General features: G+C 47.0%; 1 protein-coding gene across 1 annotated transcript in view; it reads left to right on the top strand.

The window, feature by feature from the left end:
* Window positions 1-3,016: 3,016 nt before the first annotated feature.
* Window positions 3,017-26,372, top strand: part of COL27A1 (collagen type XXVII alpha 1 chain) — a 253,068-nt gene continuing 229,712 nt past the window's right edge. The window contains exons 1-3 of the mRNA XM_081846708.1: window positions 3,017-3,152; window positions 9,268-9,338; window positions 24,476-25,965. Coding sequence (XP_081702834.1) covers window positions 3,082-3,152; window positions 9,268-9,338; window positions 24,476-25,965 — 1,632 coding nt within the window. The 5' untranslated portion in view covers window positions 3,017-3,081. The remainder of the gene's footprint in view (window positions 3,153-9,267; window positions 9,339-24,475; window positions 25,966-26,372) is intronic.

The raw sequence follows: 26,372 nt of genomic DNA, 5'->3' as shown, positions 1-26,372 counted from the left end.
CTTGTGTTGTGATTTTTCAGAGCATCTGTGGACCCTGCCCTCTGGAGGCAGGACCGGTTGCTCATTAGCTGAATTGCCTGCTGAAACTGGATACCTGGCTCCTTCCAGCCAAAAAAGCAGAGTTCCTGGAGCTATTTAAACAGGACAAGGGACACCTTCTCTCAGAGGCATCCTTCCCTCACATCCCACACCCCTTCTCCAGCACGTCTCCATGCCAAACATCTCACTCCCTAATCCGTCTTCTCCATGGACTGACCTATTCAAGCATCACTTGAATCCTTAGGACAGGGAAGAAGCAGCCACCTGCAGGAACAAAAACCAAAGGAGACTCTCCTGAGATGCACTAGGGGCACTTGAACTCACAGCAGGGACTGGCATCTCTCAAGGCTTGAACATTCACAGTGGTTCCTTAGTTCAGGAATCAAATTGCTATGTGAAAAAAAGGAAAGCAGCTGCCTACAAGAGATCAATTTAAAAACGCCTGTTGAGACCAATGACTGGAAGTGCTGTTCACCTGGATATAGAGTAAGTGTCCATTATCACTATGGGGGCAACTTTGCACACCTGTGCAGCTCTACTCAGCAGTGAGTTGTGCTGAATTGAACAGGGTTTACCTCTCAGGTAAGAGGGTATAGCCTAAGTGGGGTGGCGGGTAGGAGTGCTGATCAAATGGGTCAAGGCTTAAGGCTTCTGACTGTTTCTGAATAATTACAGTTCTAATTTAGAACCATTCTAGGTTGTTTGTGTGTTTTCAACTCTAGCTACTTGAAGAGAAGAAGGAAAATGAGGAAAAGGCATTCCCTTGGGCAATTCCTACTATTTTGCTTGTGTACATTTCTTGAAAGCATCAATGAAATGTTTTTAAATAACGAGTGTGGTCACCTCTGCCTTTTACTGGGAGGGAGACTTTTTAGCGGTCCATCTGGCAAGCTCTGCAACTGGAAACATGCAAAGGAAAAATGCTGAACCCCATTAAGGATGCACCACCCGCCACTCAGCCTCAGCCACAGAGTTCATGGGGGGCTGACTCAGGACTTCATCCTTTAAAGTAATGCAAATTGATGAACCCAACATTTCTTCCATATGAAGCTGCTGCATATCAGTTCAGGTCATTGGTCCATCATGTTGTGTGTTTTTGTGTAGATGACAGACAGACAGTTAGGACTGGTCTGTTGGTGAATTGTAGCCCTTTCCTGATTTCCTTCGCAAGTGCTAATAGATGCAGATTGATATAGTATTTATGGGAGCTCAGGAGGCCTCCCACCACCACTTTGCTTTAAATTACAGTATCTGGAGGAGAGTTCATTCACTTTTCATCACCTGTTTTTCAAGCACTGGTATGTTTCCCCCATAAATGTTCCTTTCCTTTTTCCTTTCCTTGGGAAAGAGAATCTTGCAATGCCCTGCTTCTTCCTGCTCCTTCTCAGTATACTTACTTATTTGGAAGTTAAAGGAGCACTAAGCACTCCAGGCAGCTTCTCGCTCCCATCACTGTATGAATCCATCCACCCCCACCCCCTGCCCCCTCCCCCAATTCAGGAAGTAGCTGTGGAAGCCAAAGAAAAGAAGCCTTGTGGCTCTTTCAAGGGCTGTTGCTGCAATCCTGCCTAGCACACCTACCGAAAGCCCTATTGGGAAAAAAATGCCCAGCATTGCAGTGATGGCAGCTTAAGCTTGCAAGGATTACAGGATACTTCGTCAGATGCCCTTTTCTGCACAATGCATTTTGGGGGCATCTGCAGCCTATTTCTGCAAAGCATTTACTTAAAGTCCAACCCTCTTCCGTAACTCTTGTGTAACTCCTCACATACAGTCTGGAGGAAAGTCATTTTGTGTCAGAGGTGCAACTGACTGGAGTGGGAAATCAATTTTTCAAAACTAAACCAAACAACAAAACAAGCGAAACCCTAGACAACTCTACTTGGATTTAAGTCCCACTGGGTTCAATGAGACTTACTGTGCAATGCGATCCTAAACTGTACATGTTTACTTGGGTTAAATGAATAACTTTTAGAAGGGGTAGCTGTGTTAGTCTGTACAGTAGCAGCAAAGTGTGTTAATATGGTGCTCAAGTAAATGTAGCAGGCTGCAGGCTCAGTTGCCCCGTTTTTCCAAAACCTGTCAAGATTTAAAAGTGCTCCAGAGGTACCCTTCCTCCTTTTTTTTGCAACATACGTATTTGCAATACGTATATTTGCAAAAAAATTGAGGCAGCATTTATATCTACAACCATGGAACGATTCTATGTTATGTACCTATATATACATACAGTATATAATTTAAAGCCTTCCTTCGACTTGCAACTTTCCCAAGCGCTCTCCCCCGTGTCTACACTAGAGGGCAGAAAAGAGCAGCAGCTGCACGGAGCTGCTTTTGGTTTGGTTTGTTTTTTAACTCCAAAAACCCACCCCAAACCTTTTTTTCCTTCACTGCTCCAAATCTTCCTTTTTCCTCTTTCCAAAGTCCAGAGGCGAGTTCCTTGTGGCGGAAGAACACCGGTATATGCATCTGCAAAAGCAGAAAGCGTCTCCACTCGTGCGCGCCTGCTCTACCGCCACCAGGCAATAGCTGAGCAAAGTCCCTGTGCCTAGAGGTGGGGAAGGAAAGAAAGAGGGGGGATCGTATCCCCCCCCCACAACTGAGATTTCTTTTTTTTTAAGAGAGTGGGTGCGAGGGAGAGAAAGGAGACGCGTGTCGGGATCCCATTCTAAGGCTGCGGCGGCGGCGGCGGCGGCGACACCCGCGTCCGGCGATCATGCGGGCGCTTCGCTTCCCAATGTGCCGTTTCGTCTCTCCTTCCTCCCCTCCTTTTTTCCCAAGGCACCCGCGATCGGAGACTTAAATGGGATTTAAAAGTCCTGCTCCTCCGCCAGCGACCAAGGGACTGCAGCGAAGAGCGCGAGCGCAACGGGAGCGAGGCGAAGGGGGATCTCTGGGGCTGCGGAGCTGAAGAGCCCCGTCCGAGGGAGGGAGGGTGGGAGGAGGGCGGGCAGGCAGGCAGGCGGGGGGTTCGAGAGGAAAAGGATGCGCCCCCAAGGCAGCTTTCTGAGGGATCGCAGCGAAACAATGCACTAAAACGTGATGAAGCTGGAATTAGCACCGCTCTCCAAACTCAAAGCAGCGGCGGCCGCAGCAGCAGCAGCGAGCAGGGGGTGAGTAGAAAGGCTGGAGGTGAGAATGGTAGGGGCACGAGTGCTTCTGCTGTGTGTGTGGCAACCCCCCCCCCCGCGCCCCCCTGCAGCAGAATTTGCTCCCAAACGCAGCGAGGCTGGTTCTTAAACCACCTTAAAAAAAAGTAAAAGTAAATGGAGGATTGTACCTTGCCCAATGGTGCAGTTAGATAATTTTATTTATTTGATTTAGTAGAATCTTAGAATTGCAGAGTTGGAAGGGACCCCCCTGGGTCATCTAGTCCAACCCCCTGCTATGCAGGAATCTCAACTAAAGCATCCATGGCAGATGGCCATCTAACCTCTTCTTAGAAACCTCCAAGGAAGGAGAGCCCACCACTTTCTGAAGGAAACCATTCCACTGCTGAACTGCTCCTACCATCAAAAAGTTCTTCCTGATGTTTAGTCTCCTTTCTTGAAAGTTGAAAGAATTGGTTTGGGATCTGCCGTTCTGAGCAGGAGAAAACAAGCTTGCTCTATGTACCATGTGATAGGCCTTCAAGTATTTAAAGATGGTATCATACCTCCTCTTTACCAGGCTAAACATACCCAGCTCCTTCAAGCGCTCCTCATAAGGCTTGGTTTCCAGACCCTTGATCATCTTGGTTGCCCTCCTCTGCACATGTTCCAATATCCTTCTTAAACTGTGGTGCCCAGAAATGGACACACTACTCCAGGTGTGGTCTGACCAAGGTAGAAGAGAGCATGATTATTACTTCCCTTGATCAGGACACTAAAATACTTCAGTTGATGCAGCCTAAAATAACATTCACCTTTTTTACTGCTGCAACACACTTTTGAGTCTCATGACTTCATAGGGGAAGAGGTGTAGCACAGTGAGGGAGCATCATCCCCACCTTTTCTGGGTCGAGCTGGGAAAAACCCCTCCCTGCCTTTTCAGCCAGTCTAGGTAAGGCTGACCTTAACAGACCAATAGTCTGATTTGGTGTTAGGCAGCACCCTATGTTGTTCCTCTTTAATTCAGCCCTTTATACAGAACCATGAGGACTGGAATCTATTCATGTTCATGGCGAGGGATTTATGGGAAGAGCATCTGCTCTGCATTGCCGAGGGTTCCAGGTTTGATCTCCAATGGCCTCTCCAGGTATGGCTGGGAATGTCCCCTGCCCAGAACCCAGGGCAGCTGCTGCCAGTCAGTGTTGGCAACACTGAGCTATACGAACCAATGGTCTGACTCAGTATGAGGCAGCTTCTTATGTTCCTGTGTCACTTCATTTCAATTATGAATTGCTTCCCAGTAAAGGTATAGGGACCCCTGACCATTAGGTCCAGTTGTGGCCAACTCTGGGGTTGCTGCGCTCATCTCGCTTTATTGTCTGAGGGAGCCAGCGTACAGCTTCCGGGTCATGCGGCCACCATGACTAAGCCGCTTCTGGAGAACCAGAGGAGCGCACAGAAGCCCTGTTTACCTTCCCACTGGAGTGGTACCTATTGATTTACTTGCACTTTTACGTGCTTTCGAACTGCTAGGTGGGTAGGAGCTGGTACCAAGCAACGGGAGCTCACCCCGTCGCGGGGATTCAAACCGCCGACCTTCTGATCGGCAAGTCCTGGGCTCAGTGGTTTAACCCACAGCGCCACCCACGTCCCTATTAAACATTAATGCTTCCCATTAAACATCACCAAATGATTAAAACACACATGAACTATTATAATATCACACACACACACAACACACACACACGTATATACCATTATACACATACATACACTTGCATGCACACATATATACAATATGTATATATAAATCATACAAATTTCAAATTCATTTCAGGTACAGGCTGGGACTAAAAGGAAACCCCACTTTAAAAAGTGGAGACTGTAGACTGAATGGCCCACCCACCAACCGTCTTTAGTTGGTGGTGTGCATTAGATGTGATAAGCCAGCCCTGCTTATGCTTAGGGAACTTGCAGCTTGTTCTTTGCCCCGAAGACCCCAAAGACCCACTCTTCCCATAAGACAATCTGAAGCAAGCGAGGGAAAAAAGAAAGCAGGCTGCAAGAGCTGTAAGTTCCTCAGGTCTAGAGTATAAAATTTCCTAACTGTAGTTCTCATCAGAGATGCAAGATCTGAGGATGAGGAGATCTCTCTCTCTATCTGATCAAGGAGAGTGGCACTATCAGAATAGGCTCAGGTCTGGTCTCCTGCCTGGCAGAATGAACAATCCTGAAGTAAACAAACCAATACGCATTGCCCTCCAATGGTGGGTTCCCCTCCTAATGCCATTTGAAGCAAAGTACATTTCCATCTTAATGGGACAGAGGCAGGTCAGACCATCAAACATCTGAGAGCCTCAAATGACCTAACTGTATCCCTGACCAAGGAACAGGCAGAGAGGTGTGATATCTGGCCATGGGAGGGGTGTGTGTGTTGACATGTAAGGGTATGTAGTTTTAGTGTACTTTGGGGAAAATCTGCTTTGGCTAAGGGCAAAAATGAGTGATTTATTTTTTTTTAAAAAAACCCAACTGCTCCCAGGCAGGACTGTCAGAAGATTGAAATGCAAAGGTCTGGAAAAGGTTGATGGAAGGTGTATGTATGTGTGTTATATTGTCTACTTTGGTGGAGGAGGAAAGAGGGAGATGTAAGAACCTGGAATGGGTGGGCGGGCAGTGAACTTATTTAAAAGGCCTTTCTTAGCTCCCTGAGATGAGATGAAGGAAGGAAGGAAGGATTCCCGAATTATTAAGATGACTTTTGTCTATGTGAGAATGTGGTACAGGGATTGTGCCCTCTTCTTTTGAGTTGCTCATCATTGGCAAAAAAACAGTAACTAATAATAGTTTTCTGCATCAGAAGGTTGTGTTCATGTACCTTCATCTCCCGTCAGGAGGTGGGGGTAGGGACAGGTAGCAAAGCGTTAAACCTCACAGTCACCTAGGCAGCAATCCTAAGCATGGATCCTGGGCATGTGATGCAGAAGTGCTGGGGAGGGGAAGGATTAGGTGTGCAAGAAGACCTCTTGCTTTCAGAATCTATAACCTCCCTTCCCCAAAATGTGTCATGCTTCCTGGAGACATATGCTTTGCATGCAGAAGGTCACGGGTTCAGTCTCCAACATCTTCAGGTGGGACTGGCAGTGTTTGCTGCAGAGCTGCTGCCAGTCAGTGTAGACAGTATTGAGTTGGTTGAACCAATGGTCAAACTTAGTATAACTTCCTGTTGTTCATTAGGAGTATCTATAGCTTAGCGGCAAAGCGCATGCTTTGCAATCAGAAGGTCCCACTGTCCCATGTTCAACCTCTGGCGGGGAAAAACTTGGCCTGAGATGCTGGAGAGCTGCTGCCAGTCAGAGTCAGGGGGCAATGCTGGATGCGGTGGAGCAAAACTCAGTGCTGGAGTATTTGCTTTGCAGGTGGAAGGTCCAAAGTTCAGCCTCCAGTTATGAGACCCTCCTCACTGAGGAGCTATTGGCCACAGTTGTCCAGGCTTCACCAGCACTCTTAAGGTCTTTTGGACTCCAGTTCCCATCACACCTGAGCACTGGCCATTCTGGACAGATTTCACGGGAGTTGCAGTCCAACATCTTGACGGCACCAGGTTGAAAAGGGCAGCAGCAAACTATTGCAGGATATGGCTCAATCGTATGCTCAGCAGAAACTGGAACACAGAACGCTGTCTTATACCAAGTCAGACAACGAGTGCATTTAGCTCAGCACTGTCTACAGACCTCAGCAGCTGCCCAGAGTCTTCTCAGGCAGGGATTTCCGCTCTGGAGGTGCCAGGGATTGAACCTGGCACCTTCTACATGCAATGTAGGTGCTCTGCCACTCAGATAATACTGAACTGTTGCACTACCCCTTAGCATAAAGCATTCCAGCCCCCTGTTTTGAATTAATTAGGAGCTAAGGAAGCTGCCTTCTACTAAGCAAACCATTGATCTATTGAGGTCAGTGTCAACTACCCTGACCAACAGCGACTCTTCAGGTTCGGGATTGAACCTGGGATCTTCTGCATGCAAAGCAGGTGCTCTGCTCCTGAGCTGTGGGCCTTCTCTTCTAAGGGAGTGTGCAAGTGAAGTACCTCTTATTGAGACAGAGAGTGCTGCTAGTTAAAAGAGATCAGGTAGCAAAGGAACTTTTGCCTGAGACCTTGGAGAGCTGCTGCTAGTCTGAGTAGTAGATGACAGCCTGGCCTGGTGTAACATAGCTTCCAATATCTGCATGCTCTGGTTACGTCCTCAGCACAAGCTAATTTTTAAATGCATATTTGGCAGATTGTGTGAGTCTGCCTATGACTGACTCTGCAGAAAAGTAGTGGTGGTGGGGAAGAGAGAGAAAGATTTCTGTTTTGCCCAGACTTTGCTTCAGCATGTCTGAAAGCCTTGGAACGGCTCCTCCTTTTTGCCCAGGTATACCTGCCTGCCATCTCTGTTGGGTTTTCTCCCCCAGGAGCTAGGCATTTGCGTTTTGCAGGGGAAACACCTGCCTGGCTTTAGAGCTGGCTCTGAATCGGAGAGGTGGATGATTGCAGCTTTCAGGGGGAAGAGAGAAGTGGAAAGGGACTGAGCTGGAAAAGGGAAGCCTAAGATTTATCAACAGGAGGGGGAAGAGAGACCAAGCGTGCGCACGAGAGAGAGAGTGCGTGCAGGTGGATGGTTGGCATTATGGGGAAACGTATACATGTAAAGCTGCCTTATACAGAGCCAGACCCATTGGTTCATCAAAGCCAGTGCTGGCTTTCCAGAGTTTCAGGCTGAAGTCATTCCCAGCCAGGAATTGAGCTTGAGATCTTCTGCATGCTCTTTGCCTAACAATAAAAATAATGTTTCAGCTTATCCAGAGTTAGAGCATCACCACCTGATATTTATATTTTTGCTTCTTAACAGCAAGGCAGTCTCTAAGTGGTTTTCAAGCATTATAATAGATATTGATATAACTAAAAAGAAGCAAGCCTGCAATAGCAAATAAAACAGTAGCTCCCTCCCCTGCCGCCAAGCAAAAAACAGAAGGAAACCTAAGAGCACATTTAGAAAACATCTTTAAGGGTCAGGCATTGCCACCCCCTTCACCCTCTCTCTTGCCAAGGCACATGTTGACTGATGGCTGCTGAGGCTTTGTTGGAAGGCCTTCAGAACCCAACACCTAGGTAGGCAATTGCAGAGGTCCCTGGTGGCAAATGGGGCACAGCCCGACCATCCCCCGTCTCCCCTCAGTAATGCATTGGTCACTCAGACCTGTAACATATCAGCTCTTAAGTGCACGGCCAGCTGGTCATCTGTGACCTCCAGAAACATGTTTGTAAGCATGGGTGGGAGCATGGAGGTGTGTGTGTTGGGAAGGGGCGGGGAGGATAAACCAGTGATGGGGAACCTCTGACCCATGGACTTATTTGGGCTCAACCTGTCCTTCATCTGGTGTCATATACAAGCCAAAACACTGGGCCAAAAGGTTTGTAAGCACCAACAACCAGCAAGTCACCCACCTGTCAAACTTGGCAGAGTGTGTGTGTGTGTGTGTGTGTGTGTGTAAGAGAATAATTTAGCCTGCTGGCTGCATCCAGCCCCCACCTTCCCACTAGCTGGGAAGCAAGCATTTCTTATAAGACAAGGCACCTGTGGCCTGCCTGATGTCACTGGTAGCCCCTTCAGCATGGCCAGTGGTCTACACCTAGAGGGCTGTGCGCTCAGCAAACCTAATAAAAGGAAAAGTATAAACAAGGAAAACCCCTTTTGAAAGTTTGCCCCTGTCAGTTACAGGCCTGATAATTGAAAGCTGGGTTTGCTTTTTCCATGGAAATGGGGAGAGGAGGGGGGTGTTGCCAGTGTTTTCCTGGAAGCAGGTTCTCTCTCCCCTCCCTCTCACACTTTTCCTGTGATGTTGTGACTCTCCTTCATGTTCCAGGCTCAAATGCTGCTGGCTGCCTACAACCAATGTAAACCAGCCAATGTGTTCCTATGGGAAGGTTGTGGATCACTGTGTGCCAATAGAATCCTGGTTAATTTATTGCCTTTTTTGTTACAGGCTCAGCTTGCTAACATTATTCTCCTTTTCTTTAGCCGGTGACCTGTTGCTGCAAGTTTCTATCCGAAGATATTTTGAAACTGAAGTAATTTTTGTGTTTCCTTCTTCTTAGGGGATTCCCTTTTCTCTGGACCGTTTTCTATTTCACCTGTTTCCTAGGATTCACACAGGGAGGTCCTGAAGGTAAATTTCAATTTTGAGAGTCCTTTCCCACCCACTTTGGTAGCGGGTTGGTGGCTGAAGAGAAATCTTTTATCAAGCAAACGATTGATTGCTTTTCTGCTTGAAGCAATCAAGGCAAGGCAGAAAACATAAAAGCAGGGGGGAGGGCACCCCTATGTCCACTGATCTGCGCCTTGAGAAGTACATAGAGCTGAAAGGGGAAGTGGGAAAGAGTGCCCCTCTTCCAACTTCCTCTTCAGCTCTATGTACTTTTCAAGAGGAAAAAACATGACCACCTAAACAACCAAGGGTACCATAGCTTTCACAGGCACCATTTTAGCGACCCCTGGTTTAACAAGGAATTCCTACCTGGTTGTGCTTCTGTGTGCCACAGAACACCTGCTACTCCTGTGTAGGGGAATGAGTGTACAGGGAGAGGAGCAGGGCCACCCTTACAGCCATCCCCGAGTGCATCTGCTTTCCCCACATCCATATGTTTTAGAAGAACAAAACCCAGCATGTGAGCTGCTGTTCTTGAGTAGGGGGGATAGCACAATCAGGACACACAACCAGGTGTTTCAGTTGCATGGAGCTCCTACTTGTGAGCCAAAGCTCAGATATTAAGTTTTCTTCACACACAACCGCAGCCAACACATCACTGTGAGAGAGAAAGATATGATGCCTGGGGCAGCAGTTAAAGCAGAACCATGCTTTTCTCTCACATGAATAGGGATAAAGATGTCCAGCAATGTGCAGTGCCTTGATACATGGTAATGGTTGGAGTAGTGGCTTGTGTATTAGGGGGAAAAGAAGATGGAAGAGGACAAAAATTTGAACAAAATTTGTAGCTTCTAACAAGTATGGGTTGTATCCAGTGTTAGATCTACTCAGGGTAGACTTGTTGAAATTAACATACATGTCTAACTTAGGTTCGTTAATTTCAGTGGCTCTACTTAGTTGGATACAACCCTGTATTCATCAGTAAATTTAGAAATAACTGTCATTTAAATAGATATGCAATGTGTTTTACCCTAGTGGGAGAGGCTGTGTCTAGGTGACCCCAGTGCCACCTCAGTCTGCTGCCCAGGTGCTACGGTTGCTGGGGAACTTTGTGGCCCTTGCGGCTGCTTCTGATGATTCTTTACCTTTATGTTGGGCTTAGGCTGGTGAGTCCTTCAGAGGATGCCTTCAAATAGAGGACCATCCTCTAAAGTAGGCTGCGTGGCCACCCTACTTATGGGGTGGATTAAGTTGGAAAAGGCATAGTGTGCTATTATACTAATACTGTGCATGGCTTTCCCCAGATATACACTAGAGGTGAAAGTTACCCACTTTCCCCTCACCAGATAATTATGTTCGGTAGGGTTGGGATGCTCGGTGGTTAGAAATGGAGGAAGTCTGCTGCATATGTATACAAGCTCACCTTGCACCTGCAAGGTCTTCTTGGACTCTTGCCCTGCGAAAAAGAATCTGATAGTAATGTGCAGCTGGGACAACTCATCTTTGATTGAACCATAACTTAGTTGACAACACATCAAGTAGTTGAAGGCTGGTGGTGTTAGGATGCTGCCTTGTGTCATTTCAGACCATTGGTCTATCTAGCTCAGTATTGTCTACACTGACTGGCAGTGGCTCTCCAGGGTTTCACACCTAGGACTCCCCCTATTCTACTTGTAGATGCCAGGGATTGAACATGGGAGTTTCTGCATGCAAAGCACATGCTCTGCCACTGAATGATGGCCTTCCTGCCTGCTGCTGGTTCTGCATTGTTTACTGGTGGTTGTACTTGAATTGATGGTCCTGGCTTGCACTTAATGTTCTTATTGGTGCATCCCATATCTATTATCATTATCATTATCATTAACACTGCTCAGAGGTGAAGGCCTACTGAATTGCGTGGGCCCTATTCCCGGATAAGTGGGGTTAGAATGGCAGCATTGGGCTCTAAAATACTAATGAATGATGGTCTCCAATGGCTGCAAACCTCAAGCATCCCTCTATCCTTGCTCATCCATCACTCCTGAAGTTTGAACTAGAACTCAGGTGTGAACAAACTTTATGCTTGCAGAATCTATCTTGTTTCATTTGTGCTAGAATCTCAAGATCCATCAAATTAAACCTGGTGCAAAAAATGTATACCGATGTTAGAATTAAGCAACTTTAAGCACAGAAGTATGTTTTCAGTGGCAGATTTGAACAGACCTCATGGTCCTCCACTCCTGCTTCCCCTATTCATTTTGTCAACATAATTGAAAAAATGAGTCATTTTGTTGCTGTCATAGTTAAGCAAATGGACACTGGAAACTGACCAATCTACTGCAAATCATGCTGTGATCTCCCAGGAAATCCAGACATTCTTTCTTCTGCCTCACTCTGCGAAGTAGATGGTGTATAGGTCCTTCTCATCTTCCCATTAATGCAGGTCATTGCTTGGCCTCTTTGCTTGTCCTTCAGAACCATTTCCTCCTCTTTCCCTGCCTTCACTGAAGAGGGTTTATAATTCAGCAAACACATTCCATATGCCATATGGAATGGGTTTGCTGAGTTATGGAGGGAAGGAGTAGGAAAAATGCACTCTTTCTGCTACAAGAGAGAATGGGTTTTCTCCCATTCAAAGTGGCTGCAGGCTGAATATGTGGTTAGTGGGTCGTCTTATTTCTGCTGCTGCTACATGTTCCACTTCCAAAATGTTAGGGGGTGTCAAGATTCAGCCCCAGTCCAGATCTCAAACCCCAGGTCTCCTCAAGGGGAGCCAGACTTGCCAGTCAGTGGTGGCTCTTTGCCATTGGGACTAGCATGGAGGAAGGCAAGGAAGGCCCAAAAGTAGGTGGAGCCAGAGACAATGACAGGCAGAGCCAACTAATTCTAGTTTTGCTCCCATCCTCCTCCCTGTTGAGTTCTCCAAGGCTAAGAGAGAGGAAGCTGAAATGCAGGGCTGCCTCTTGGACTGGTTGTAGGTAAGAAGTCTGGCAAGTGGGGTCTAGCTGAGGGCAGACAGGTTGGTTGGGCAGTGTACCAGTTGCCCAAAGGAACCATTCTTCACTGCCTCCAGCAGGTCTCCACATTGAATCTGAGTTTCCCTGCTCCAGGACTGGCATTCCCCTCCCCACAACCCAACAACCAGCTGCCTCGGTTCCTGCCTGGCTTTCAGACCTGCCCATCTTGTGTCTCTGAAGGGCATAGGAGCAGAGGAAACAGTGAGCCACACAGGAGCATCAGAGCTACTTCCAAAGTGCCTGGCTAGCTGCATGCGAGGCTATTCAGGAGGAAGAGGAAATGCATGGAAGTACCTGCCCAGATCCGGGCCTGTGAGCCAGGAAGGGGTGGGACCCTCCAGTTCCTTTGTAAAATTCCCGGCTGAGCTGCTTCGTTGCTGAAGCAACAGCTTCCTTTCAAGTTGCTGTCCCTCCGCTGTAAGGTAAAGTGACCCCTGACCATTAGGTCCAGTTGTGACCGACTCTGGGGTTGCGGCACTCATCTCGCTTTACTGGCCGAGGAAGCCGGTGTATAGCTTCGGGTCATGTGGCCAGCATGACTAAGCCACTTCTGGCGAACCAGAGCAGCGCACGGAAACGCCGTTTATCTTCCCACTGGAGTGGTACCTATTTATCTACTTGCACTTTGTCGTGCTTTCGAACTGCTAGGTGGGCAGGAGCAGGGACCGAGCAATGGGAGCTCACTCCGTCACGGGGATTCGAATCTCCAGCCTTCCGATTGGCAAGCCTTATGCTCTGTGGTTTAGACCACAGCGCCACCCGCGTCCCATGTAAGAGGCAGTAACTGCCTCTAAATGCCAGATGCTGGGAATCACAAGTGGGGAGAGCTGCTGTTGCACTCAGGTGCTGCTTGCGGGGTTCCCTTAATGGGCATCTTGTTGGCCACTGTGATTGCAGGATGCCAGACTATTTATTTATTATTAATTTGAGTTATTACCCACCCTTCACCCTAAGACCCCAGAACAGATTACAACAATAAAACATGCAATTATAAAACAAATAAGCAATTGCAATTATTACATAACAAAAATCAGTTCCATATATAAAACAGTTTAAAATAATTCCATGTGTAAGAGCAATGCGATTTCATATACAGATGCAGACTGAGGTGGTGATCTCAGCATATGTGGGTGGTTGGAAGAGAAAGGCGGAAGGGCCTTTGGCTTGATCCTGCAGGGCTCTGCTTATCTTCTTAAGGAGAGTATATGGACACAGTTATCTGTGCCTCAATAGTGGCCAGGCTGGATTACTGCAGTGTTGGGGATTCCAGTCTGTGGGCACCAAAGGGCCTACAGAGATCTAGCAGGACACCCATCAGGCCTGCTAATCTCCTTTGACCAGATTACAATTTATAATGGCAGTGTGAGGGTCTCCTCACTCCCCCAAGCGTTGCTCCTGCTGCCAGTGGCTGCTGGCCACAATGGCCGTGCTCTAGTGATACCTCCTGAGGCAGCATGCCTCCAAATCCCAGTTACTGGGAATCACTAGCAGATACAGCAATATTGCACTGAGGTTCTGCTGGAGAGCTTTCCACCGCGGCATCTGGTTTGCCCCTGTGAGAACAGGGTGGTGGAGTAGATGGGCTTTGGCCTGATCCAGCAGGACTCTTTTTGTGGTCTTAAGTTCCTTATCTGGGGAAACAGAGGTCATATTCACCCCATGCATTTAAAGCACTGGGATACTGTTCTAAACAGCCATGGCTTCCCGCCATCTAATTCTGGGAGCTGTAGTTTGCTGAGGGAGCTGAGAATTCTTACGAGACCCCTTGTACAATTACATTTCCCTGAGTCATTTAATAACCAGTCCCTCTTCATGAGGAACTATGGAAATGGTGAGGGGAATGGTGGTCCTTCTTATAGCACTCTGAAACTCTACAGCTTCCAGCGTTCTTTGTGGTGTGAATGTGGTTAGACACATAGGGAATCATCAAAAAATTGCTAGGGTGGGGGCTGGCCCTGGCCTGTAGGCCAGCTGTTGGTCACTATTGCCATATGGCATGGCTCGACCTCAGAGAACATGCTTTACTATGCTGTGTTCTCTCTGCTTGTTAGTCTCCCCTTTTGCTTTACGATGGTGGCACACAGAGCTTTCCATTCGGCTGACAGCCCAGCAATATTATAATGAGTTTCATCTGTTGCTGGCAATTCCCTTGGGGACATTGTGCCGGAGAATAGTTGGCTCTGCTGCCTTCCAGAAGGTCATTTGTCGGCCTAGTTCTTTTTAATAAAATACTATCACACTTAACAATCAAACTTCTATATATATAATGGTACCTCGGGTTAAGAACTTAATTTGTTTTGGAGGTCCGTTCTTAACCTGAAACTGTTCTTAACCTGAGACACCACTTTAGCTAATGGGGCCTCCCGCTGCTGCCGCACGATTTCTGTTCTCATCCTGAAGCAACATTCTTAACCCGAGGTACTATTTCTGTCTGTAACCTGAAGTGTCTGTAACCCGAGGTACCACTGTATATATATTCCTGGGTGGGGAAATAAAGCCTATGAAGATATGTCAGAGGGTGTGGGGTTTAGGTTGGGGACCTGAGCAACCTGTCCCATCCACTGGGCCAGTCAGGTGTGAGACTGGCAGCTGGGTGGAGGAAAATCAGAACTGATTGGCTGCTGAGGTCACCTAGTGAGTTTCATGGCTGGGGGGTAGGGTGATCACCTATAGGTCATAAAAGAAGGGGACTCATATTTGCATAAAATGTGCATAAGTTGATGTACAGATGCAAATGAATAAATTATTACTATCTTTTAAATAGAAATGCAATAGTGACACATCATGGACAGTCCCTCTTTCTTTCCCTTCTTACAGTCCTTTGTCTTTACACCAGACTTTATTTAACTTAGAGGACTCAGATTTACATAAAATTTGCATATGCTGATTCATCTCACCTTGTAGGAGAAGGCTGTGACCAAGGCGACCTGTTTGCTTGCTCAGTCTGCTCTTCAAGTGTTGTCCACAATGGATGGGCAATTTCAAAGCCCTCCTGTTTTCCTTTGTTAGGGTACCTTATTTTGAAACCAGACCACCCTTCAAAGAGAGGATACTTTAGAACTAAAGGCTGCCCCTCCGTAGGGAAGGTCACATGGCCACTGTACTAGAGCAGTGATGTGAACCTGGGTCTCTCTCAGTCACCCTAACCACTGCACTAAACAGCTGTGAAAGGAAGGGATGAATAAAGACTGACTCCTACAAGTTTGTGCAACATACTGTACTGTCTTGTACACTGAGTAACACTCAATGACCTATGGCTGAAGGGCTGATGACAGGCAATACAAGTCTCTAAGGGCTGTTTCATAAGCTCAAGGTCTGGCTGGATGTGGTCACTTAGCAACAAGCCTGTGCTTGCATGAAATCCATTACAACAGTAATTGATGAGTAGATAGAATAGTATAGTGGTAATTGATACATGGTGGTCGCCCACTAAGAACTCACATAACCCAGTCCCTCCAAGTGTCCCTATTTTCCAGGGACGTCCCTGATTTAGAGCAGCCATGCTGGTTTCTGATTTGATCCTGGAATGTCCCACTTTTCCTAAGGACGTCCCTATTTTCATTGGAGAAATGTTGGAAGGGTTACCAGACCCCCAAGCTGTCTGAAGGCAATTCTGTATAGGGAAGGTTTTTTTGTTTAATGTTTTATTATGTTTTTATATACATATACAGTGGTACCTCGGTTTAAGAACAGTCCGGTTTAAAAATGCTTCGGTTTACAAACTCTGCAAAACCAGAAATAGTGTCCTGATTTGAGAACTTTACCTCGGTCTAAGAACAGAATCTGAACGGTGGAAGAGCACCGGCAGTTGGGGGCCTCATTAGGGAAAGCACGCCTCGGTTTAAGAACGGTTTTGATTTAAGAACAGACTTCCAGAATGTATTGAGTTTGTAACCCGAGGTACCACTGTACTATATACATTACTATTTATACCCCACACATATTACTGGGTTACCCCAGTATATATGTGTGTTTGTGTATATATAATTTCTATACCACTTTATATTTTTAAGAAAAATATCAAAGTGGTTACAGCATATTAAATCAATAAATCAATAAAACAATCTGAAAAAAGTCAAATACAGTGGTACCTCGGGTTAAGAACATAATTCGATATGGAGTTCCATTCTTAATCTGAAACTGTTCTTAACCTGAGGTACCACTTTAGCTAATGGGGCCTCCCGCTGCCGCCGTGCCACCGCCGCACGATTTCTGTTCTCATCCTGAAGCAAAGTCCTTAACCTGAGGTACTATTTCTGGGTTAGCGGAGTCTGTAACCTGAAGCGTCTGTAACCTGAAGCATCTGTAATCTGAGGTACCACTGTACTGTATATACAGTCAAAGCAACATAATAGAAAACTAAAATAGTAGTTTAAAACCTTAAAGATTTCAAAATAGAACATTACAAAGGAGGTCAACTACAGAATACATATTTAACATAATAGGGCTGGTGAGTCTGGGCCCAGCCCCCTAGGCCAAGTGGAAAGGGTTTTGTAGGGAGAGGCCTCCATGCCCCACAGCCGGGCGATGTTCTTCCAGCCTCATGAGGAGCCTCTTCAGGACATCCCTATTTTCACTGGCGAAATGGAGGGTAGGAATAACTTATGTGCTGAAAGAGCTGCAACTGGTGGCCTGCTTTCCTCTAGGCACAATTCAGGGTACTCCAGAATGAGGCCACCCGTTGCAGTCCCTTTAACGCAGGGGTTATGTGAGTGCTCAGTGTTTCAAATCCTAAAAGACTTGGGCCTCAAATATCTGAAATACTCCCTCCATCCCTATAGACCCTCTTGGATGTAAAGATTGTCAGAGAGGGCCCTCTTGGTAGCTCCACCATCTTCAAAATTGTGGGGAATAGTGGCCTGGGAGAGGGCATTCTCTGTGGTAGCCCCTTAGCTGTGAAATTCCCTCCTCACAGAAGTATGTCTGGCACTTTCTATGTGTAGCTTTCGTCATATGCTGGCCTCTGATTACACACACACACACTGCACCCTTTGCTTATTTATTTGGTCTTTGTCTATTTTTCTTTCCATCCAGAGGACGGGATGTTTGGCGGCAGGGAGATTTTCCATAAAACACAGACACACACTTTTATATAAGCATATATAATCTTAGGACCAACACCATTATTTTAATGGTAAATTTTCATTGATTTTAATACTGTATTTTTTACATTCTTGTAACTAGCCCATGAGACCTTATGGCAAAGAACGGGTAAGAAGTCTAAATGATAATGATAATGTAAACAAATAAATAAAATCTGAGGACGGGAGGAACTCCTGAGATGTCCCCCCTTTTAAGGATAACCAAAAGGAGTCACTGTGCTATTGCCACAGCTGCCTTGTTGGTATGCATCGTTGTCCAAACATCTGTTGGTTGGTGAGCTCACCCCCTTTCCCTCTCCTTTAATAGCAAGACAGTCTCCCTTGGATTTGTGCAAAGTTTGAGAGCATTGGAAGACCTTCCTGTGTCATCAGCAGGCAACGAGTGTTTTAAGGCTCTTGACAGGTTGCTGAAGCCTTTGAAAGGGTCTTGCTGTTCAGGTCTCTTCTCTCCCCCCGCCTCACCACCAAGTCTGTCTCAAGCTTTAAGGTACCCTTGCAGTGTGGTCCTCTCTTACAGAAATGGGCCTTGGTGGCCTTATCCAACACTGGTGGGCAGCAGCGCCAGGATCAGAGCTTGGCTGCTGTGCTGCGTCTAAAGTGCCACTTTAATTTCTCACGATACTCCTACCCGAGCACTGCTCTGGGGCAGTGTGGGGAATTTAAGTGGTGGTTGAGAGACACAGGCATCTGGCATGGTCAGGATCTTTGGGCAAGTGTCACCATAGTGGTGGATATTGCCTGGATCCTATCCTGATGCTGGGCTTCCATGACTATTTCCTCCACCTGGGAGAACTCAGAATATTTGTTCGTTCAATTTGGACCAGGCCTTCCTCCAAGTAAAACAGGGTAGCCTATACCGGCCCCCACAATATTACCTTGCTACAGCCCTGTGAGGTTAATTAGGGCTAGAGTAAGGGGATGTATTGTGGAATCAGTTGCCCTAGTGGAAATGTCAGCCCATATCGTGCCACCCCTGATATAATTTGGATTATCCATTTCTAGGGAGAATCCAGTCAGGGTTGCTGCTGCTGCTGCTGCTGTTGATGTTGTTTTTAAACAAAAGCCCTGTGTTTGTGATATTTTAGTAACAATATTCAGCCCTTTCTGGAATGCTCAAAGTAACTGGTTCAAATGAGTATCATGGTTTGAGGTGGGATTTCAACTCCAAGTCTTGCTGGATCCTAGGATGACATTCTAACTGTGGTTGACAACAGTTTGGATCTCTGGGCACATTTACAAATCGAGGAAACTACTGTGGACACCTCACATATGCCAAAACTAAGCATGCACCACAAACTTTTCTAGGTTGGGGGGGGGGGAACCTCAGGCCCAGGGACCAAATATGGCTCTTCAGACATCTCAGTATGGCCCTTGGACTTCACCTCAGGCCACATGGCCTCACTAGCCATACCCTCTTTCCTCAGGCCACATCAAAAGTTCAAAGGTAAAATTTATGTTTGTCCCTCCTCCCACCTTTGCCTCTGGCCTCACATGTGCTCCCGCAAGATTCCCTATCCTTGACTTGTGCTATTGGCTACAACACAATGATTATTTAAAGCCCCATCTTAGCAGGGGGGGGGGCCAGGTAAACCCCCACAGATGCATTTTCTAACAATTATGCAACACTAGATCTATTCTTTGTGGTATTGTTCTGCATCTTTTGTATCAAAAGTGTGTGGGTTGTTGTTGTTTTGGTAATGTCAGGCAGATACTTTCCTTAGTCTCCCTCTTTTGCTCCTGGAAGGGTTTATAGCAATATAGCAGTGACTTTAGGAGCAATATGAGTGGCAAAATTGTGCTTTAAAATATGCGGGAAAGAGAGAAAAAAGGTGTGGAGACTGAAAATAAGAAAGTTTCTTGAAGCTGAGTCTGTTTATCAGTTTTTGCAAAACATAAAGCAAGAGAGAGAGAGAGGAGCAGAACCTGTGGTATTAGCTTTTTTATAAAATGTAATCTCCCTCCTCCCTGTCCGATTTATTACTTCCTCACGTAAGAGATGAACATCTGGCGAAATCACTTAAGCAAACATTTTTCAGTCTGCGCTGTATGCTAACGTTGAGAAAAGGAGGACTGAAATATTTAGCTGTTTCCCTCTCTCTTTTGGGGGATGGCCATATTAATATACTGTACTGGAGTTCTCACTAATGTTTCTTCACTCCCAGTGGAGCTAGGGAATGCTGACATGTTTCTAGTCTGGCAGTAGGCCCTGCGACACACATGTAACCATCTCCACCTTATTTATTTATTTAAATATGTATAGACCGCATTTTCATTTAAAAAAATATGGCAAAGCAGTATACAGTATACAAAATTACAGTAAGAGAAAAAAAAATGTCAGTAAAACCATTACATTGCAAAGGACTGAATAGCAGAGTTCTTAGAAGACATCTAAATGGGGGCTGGAACATAATGGAATAAGGGTCACCAACATGATGCTCTCAAAAAGTCTCCATAGATATTCCCTCTATTCCTCCCTCAATAGAAGCCATTTTGTGTTGTGTTGTTGATTAAATTTGTATACCTCCCATCATCCATAGATGTCAGGGTAATTCACAGCATAAAAATACAAGATAAAAGCACAAAATACATAATGAAAGCAAGAACAAAACAAATCAATACACACCTCTCCCACCCCTTCCCACTCGCCTCCCCACAGAAACCATTTTGTGACTTGGTGCCCACAGTATTTTCTGAAAATTCCAAATGTGCCCCCTGGCCCAAAAAAGTTGGTGGCCCTTGTATAAAACATAACTAATTAAAACAATCCAATCCAACACAATTAACATACAACCATCTAAATTAATCTTTTGAAAACAGCCAAAATCAACCACTGAAAGCCCATTTGATTTTTTAAAAATAAGTGTTTTAGTTTCCATTTAAAAGGCAGCAACAAGGTAGCTGGCTGAATCTCAACTGGGTGAGTTTTCTAGAGCTGTGGAACCACCACAAAGAAGTGTGTGTGCCTGACTCACAGCTAGGGTAAAGTTACAGTGGACAGTCGATGTCAAAGCTCAGGCAGGTGTGTGTGTGTGTGTGTGTGTGTGTGTGTGTGTGTTCTCTTTAGAACAGGCATGGCCAAACTTGGCCCTCCAGATGTTTTGGGTCTACAACTCCCATCATCCCTAGCTAACAGGACCAGTGGTCAGGGATGATGGGAATTGTAGTCCCAAAACATCAGGAGGGCCAAGTTTGGCCATGCCTGCTTTAGATCAACCAGATCCAATATTGTTTAGGGTGTGGGTAGGCAACCTTCTCTCTCTTGAGGGCTGCATTCTGTCTTTTGCCAGTGGTGGGCAGGACCAAGGACAAAAGCGTGTGTGTCAGGGGCTCAGGAGCAGAGGCACAGGGAAGAGAGGGAATGGAGAGCGAAGGGGAAGAATCTGAGGGCAGCGTGGGAGAAGATGACAGTGGCCCGAGAGATTCCATGAGCCTCTCCAGCGAATCAGAAGATTCCCAAAGGGGGGCGCCGATGGCCAGGGCAAGGGGGGTCCCAGGGGGGACGCGCCAGAAGCAAGGGGCCAGCGGGGACTCCCAGAGCAGCGGCTGGAGATCAGGACCAGCTTCCCCACCAGAGCGCAGTGGGGGGGAAGAATCCCAGGTATCAGGGACAGCGTCTCCTCCAGGAGGGAGAGAAGATGAGGTAGGGCTGACCACGCCTCCATCGGAGAGCGAGGGAACGGTCAAGAGGAAGGTTGCCGGCTGGGCACGCGCGCCAAGTTCAAATGTACAGGCGAGCGGCACAGCAGGTAGCCCGGATAGGGAACCAGGTCCTAAAGCCCGCCGGAGGGAGGGGGAAGAATCAGGGGAGTCAGCGTCAGAAGAGTCCAGAAAGAGGGAAACCCCAGCGGGCAGGAGGGCCCAGAGGAGGAAGGAGCTAAGGAAGAGGTGGAGCAAGGCTAGAGTCTTAAACTGGTGTGGAAGGGGAGGAGATTCAGACGGAGCTTTGGCGGTCTAGAGCTTAAGACGTAGAGCTGCGTGCCAAGGCTTTGAAATGGAAACTGAACTTCAATAAAGACTTTTGTATATATGACAGCGACCTGGCGTTGGTCCTCTGTGAGCTGGGACCTAGGGCAGTTCTGACAGCGTGAATTTATAATTCATAGATAGATGGATATGGAGCTATATGCCACCACCACCCTGCTTGCAGAGGGCTTTGGAAATTTAGGCTGAGGGCTATAAGCTGTTCAAAGCTGGTTCAGTGCATTGCAGATCAAGGCTAGCGCTATTGATTTCCAGTAAACAACTGATTCCTCCTCCTTTTTCGTTTTCTCATATGGAAGTGAGGTGAGGAAGATGGAAGTGTGTGGGTGGGGAAAGACTGCTGGCTGTTGATGTAGTTTTGTCTGTGATATGATTTATATTTGAGGGAGGGAGGCAATGGGAAGGTATACAGTGGTACCTCCGGTTTCGAACTGAATTTGTTCTGGAGGTCCGTTTGTAACCCGAAACTGTTCTTAACATGAGGCGCGTTTTCGCCAATGGCGCTTCCTGCTGCTGCCGCGCCGCCGTTGCGCGACTTCCACTCGCATCCTGGGGCCAAGTTCGCAATCGGGAGCATCTACTTCCGGGTTAGCGGAGCTCGTAACCCAAAGCTTTCATAAGGAGGGTGGTACGTAACACGAGGTTCCTCTGTATGGGGAAAGACTGTAACTCAGTGGCAGAGCAGTTGCTTTGAATGCAGAAGGCCCCAGCATCTCCATGGGGGTGGGGGTGGAGGGTGAGAGAGAACCCTGTCTTAGAGAGCCACTGCCAGCCAGTGCAGACTTTACTGAGCTAGATGGATCAAAGGTCTTACTTCAGGAGAAGGCATTTTCCTATGTTGCTAGACAACAGTAAGACAGAAGCTAGGACATTGTTAGTAAAGTAAGGCCTCAACCTATACACATTGAAGTTGTATGTATTCAGCTTTATGCGCTTGGCAAGCAAGCAAGCAAATGAATGAACGAACAAACAAACAAACAAACAAACAAACAAACAAATAAATAAATAGAAAGGGAGCAAGCGTCCAGAAAAAAAGACTTTGGCTATCTCACCTGCTGATGAACCCAATGTGTTTTGACTGGACACAGTTTGGGCTTTAGGCACGATCCCTGGAATGTAACTCCTGCATAAGTTGTGGGCTTACTGTGTGCAAAACAGCAGCAACAATAGCAACAATTCAGACTTGTTATGTCGCTTGATATACAAAAAGGTCTCTGAGTGACTTGGGCCGTGTTTCAGAGCATCAGCATAGGTAAAAAATACTTTATGACTGAAGCCCACAAAGCAGCCCTTCTCCAATAACAACAGCCAAAATCTTGGACGGCACAACTTCCTGCAAGCAACAACGCAGTCCAACATATAGATAACTGGGGCCGTTGGAGCAGGATCACAGTTATATGTGCCTCCTATCAGGCTCCTGCAATAATTCCAGCCCCCTCATTGTGGACCAATTGACGTTTCCGAACTGTTGAAGAAAGCAAAGCATTACACATGGGCAGGAACCCTTCCATGGTATATACCAATGCAGCCTTCAGATGTTGTCAGACTCCAACTCTCATCGGTTCCAGCCAGCCAGGGATGATGAAAGTTGAAGTCAAGCATGAGCTGGAGGGCCACAAGTTTCCCTTGCCTGGTGTAGTGGAACACCATGCTCACAATTACCCCTTTTTTGAGAGAGAGAAAGGTTGGCAGAGTTCTCTTCCAGGATGGTATTCTTGGGGAGAGAGTCACTTGTCCAGGAGCAAACACACCTTTCAAAAAAAAAAAATCACACTGGTGGCAGCTGTCAGTCCTGTTCTCTGCAGCATTAAGCAGAGGAGTGACAATTTCCATGCTCCTTCCACTTGGCTCTGGAATATGTCTGCAGTCTTCTGTGTTATGAAGTCTGTATTATTCCTGGAAGCAAAAAGGAAACTTGCAAACTGCCCCCTCCCCCGCCCACTGGTCCCTTTGTGAGCAGGAAGTATAGGGGAAAAGGGTCTAATTGCCTTTCAGCTGTTTTATAAAATATACTACAAGGTTTTCCCCCATTGTAGGGATTTGTGCTCTTCTCTTTCTCGTCTGGCCCAAGGAGATGGCAAGATGTCAGCCTAACAGAAGTTGGCAGCTTCTCATTTGTGTTTGCAGATTTTTCTTTCTGGCTCTCGGAATACAGAGGACTTCATGTCATATGTAACTGTGAAGGGGGAGGGGGAGGGGGAGGAGGCCGGATGTCCTGGACTGTTTTGGTAGAGGCCTTAAAAATAGCCTTGGGTTTTTCACTTTCACTTCGTAAGTTTAAATCTCAACTTGTGTAAAAATGCAGCAGCTCAGGGACCAGGCAGCTGGAACACATGACAGCAATATTGTACAACTTGCACTGGCTTCTGGGCATAATTTGTAGTAATGGTTCCAACCTTTAAAGATCTAAACTTGGGGGTGGGGAAGTGGGGATCCCTCTGATGTTGCTAGACCATGACTCCCAACATTCCTGACCATTGGCCATGCAGGCTAATGGGAGTTGGAGTCCAAAATCTGGAGGGAGTCTGGGGGCCACAGTCCCCCCACCCCTTTCTTAAGCAATGTAGAACTGGTGAGTGGGAGAGATCAGGCACCAATCTTTGAGTGATAATCCGAAGCACATCTCGGCTTGAAAGTAAACGTAGAATCATAATGCTGAATAAGCCCCGGGAAATGCTGAATTGGCTCCTGGAGCTCCTCTTGTCCAAGGATAGGGAACCTGTGGCCCTCTGCATATTGCTGGACCATTATCTTTGACCATAGGCTCTCATGGTTGGTGGGCATTGGAGTCCAATGGCATCTGGAAGGCCACTGGTTTCCCATTCCTGATCTAGATCAACTCTGTGCTCAGTAGCCATGATGGATAGGGCTGAAGGGAGAAAAAGAACATCTCTGCTGGTATAGAATCACAGAATTATAGAGTTAGAAGGGATCCTGAGGGCCATCTAGTCCAACTCCCTGCAATGCAGGAATCTGCATTGGAATCAGTATCATTTTTGCTACTTCTGCTATCCAGTATTGTTTTTCAGGCTTGCCTTGATCCTGACCTCTTCATGGTCACATTTTCCTTCTTCCCCAGATGTGGACATTCTTCAGAGACTGGGCTTGGTGGGTCCGAGGCTGCCTGGCTCCTCGTCACGCTCTGTTCCTCAGGGATTCATCCCCTTCAAGTCAGGGGTCATCTTCACCCAGCGAGCACGCATTGAGGTGCCCGTCAGCAGGGTTATTCCCGCCAAGCTTGGCACGGACTTGGCTTTAGTGTTGAGTTTGTGTTCCCATCGAGTCAACAGTGCTTTTTTATTCACTGTCAAGAGCAAAAAGAAAAAGCTGCAGCTAGGAGTGCAGTTCATCCCCGGGAAGGTCATAGTCTACGTAGGTCACAAACGCTCTGTTTATTTTGATTATAACATCCATGACGGACAATGGCACAATTTGGCCATCAACATCCAAGGCCAGGTGGTGACCCTGTTTACTTATTGTGGGAAGCAAAGCGTGCATGCAGATTTGCACCATAAAAAGGATGAGGCTTTGGATCCAGAGGGGTCATTCCTCTTAGGGAAGCTCAACCAGCACTCAGTACAGTTTGAAGGTGCCCTTTGCCAGTTTGATATTTATCCTTCTGCCAAGGCAGCTCATAATTACTGTAAGTACCTGAAAAAGCAATGCAGGCATGCAGATACCTACCGGCCAAATCTTCCGCCTCTTGTCCCGCTACTTCCCAATCACCCAAGAGCTTCTGAAATGACTCCCTTGCAAACGGAACGTCTTCTGGGCTTGAAGAATCTGACCACTGTGATTCCTCCATCACCACTCTTCAAGTCCACCCCTCCTCAGAGGAACAGGAAGTTGATGGCAACACCCACCACCACCATTGTGCCATTGAAGCTGCCAGCTCTGCGGCCGACTATCAAAGCCACCAAGACCATTGTGGCATCCTCTCCTGCTTTGCCCAACACTGAAGCACAGGTGCCAGTCCACGTGTTCCACCAGGCCACCACGGAAGGCCATTGGCTCTCCAGAGTTGCTCTCCGGACAACCACCATTGCCCTCAGGGTGCCTCATGCCACTTCCAGTTTTGGTTCAGAGAAATCTCGTTTGCCCACCAGGAAGAATGTTTTACCTGCCTTCCCCTACTCAACCACAAGCCCCACTGCAGGGACAAAAAAGAAGGAGGTGGGCAAAGTGACCAAAAAGATGACCAGCCAAAGCCAAACCATCAGGTCTCCAGCAGCAAACACCACAAAGCCAATGATGGAGAAGATAATGAATCCTCCGGGCAATCTCCACCCCGTGACCCCGAAGCACAAGCCCAGGAGTGTAACCAAGAGCCCTGCACCAAAGAAAACGACTCTGCTGGGACTGAAGACGCCAGATCTGACCATCACTACTGTCCCATATGCCAAACCAATTCAAGGAGCTCATTATCCTGTCCTCAGAGCAAGTGTGCAGAATGTTAATTTTGCAACCCCGGCTGCCACAGATGGGTATCAGCTGTTTGACCCTATTGGGCCCACTCTCTTTCCGTTTGTTATGGGGCTTCCTGGACTGAAAGGAGACCTTGGTCCTCCGGTAAGTCAAAGATGTTTTGCTTTTTTATGTGATTTGTCTGAGGAAGCACCACAGCTCAGAGGCAGGGCTTGTGCTTTGCATGCAAAAGGACTCCAGGTAGGACTTGGAATGGCTGCTTTCTAAAACCCTGGAGAGCTGTTGCTGGCTACTGTAGTCAGTATGTAACTAGATGAATCATTGGGTCTGACTTGGCAGAAGGCAGCTCTCTGTATTCTCATTTAAACCAGCTCTTTATTCAGCACCATGAGGGCTAGAACCTTAGTTTATTGCTAGGGGAAGGGCTGTAGCTCAGGGGTAGTGTGTCCACCTTGCTTTTCTTCTGCACAGCCCTGCCGTGTCCATGTGCTCTGTTCTGGGCTTAGCAAAATGAACCATGCTTCTGTTTCTGTAACTGACAAGCCATTATC

Source organism: Podarcis erhardii (genome assembly GCF_964252035.2).
Source record: "Podarcis erhardii genome assembly, chromosome: Z".
NCBI classification, from domain to species: Eukaryota; Metazoa; Chordata; class Lepidosauria; order Squamata; family Lacertidae; genus Podarcis; species Podarcis erhardii.
Note: the sequence above shows the minus strand (reverse complement) of the source record. Positions and strands in the feature narration are given on the sequence as shown.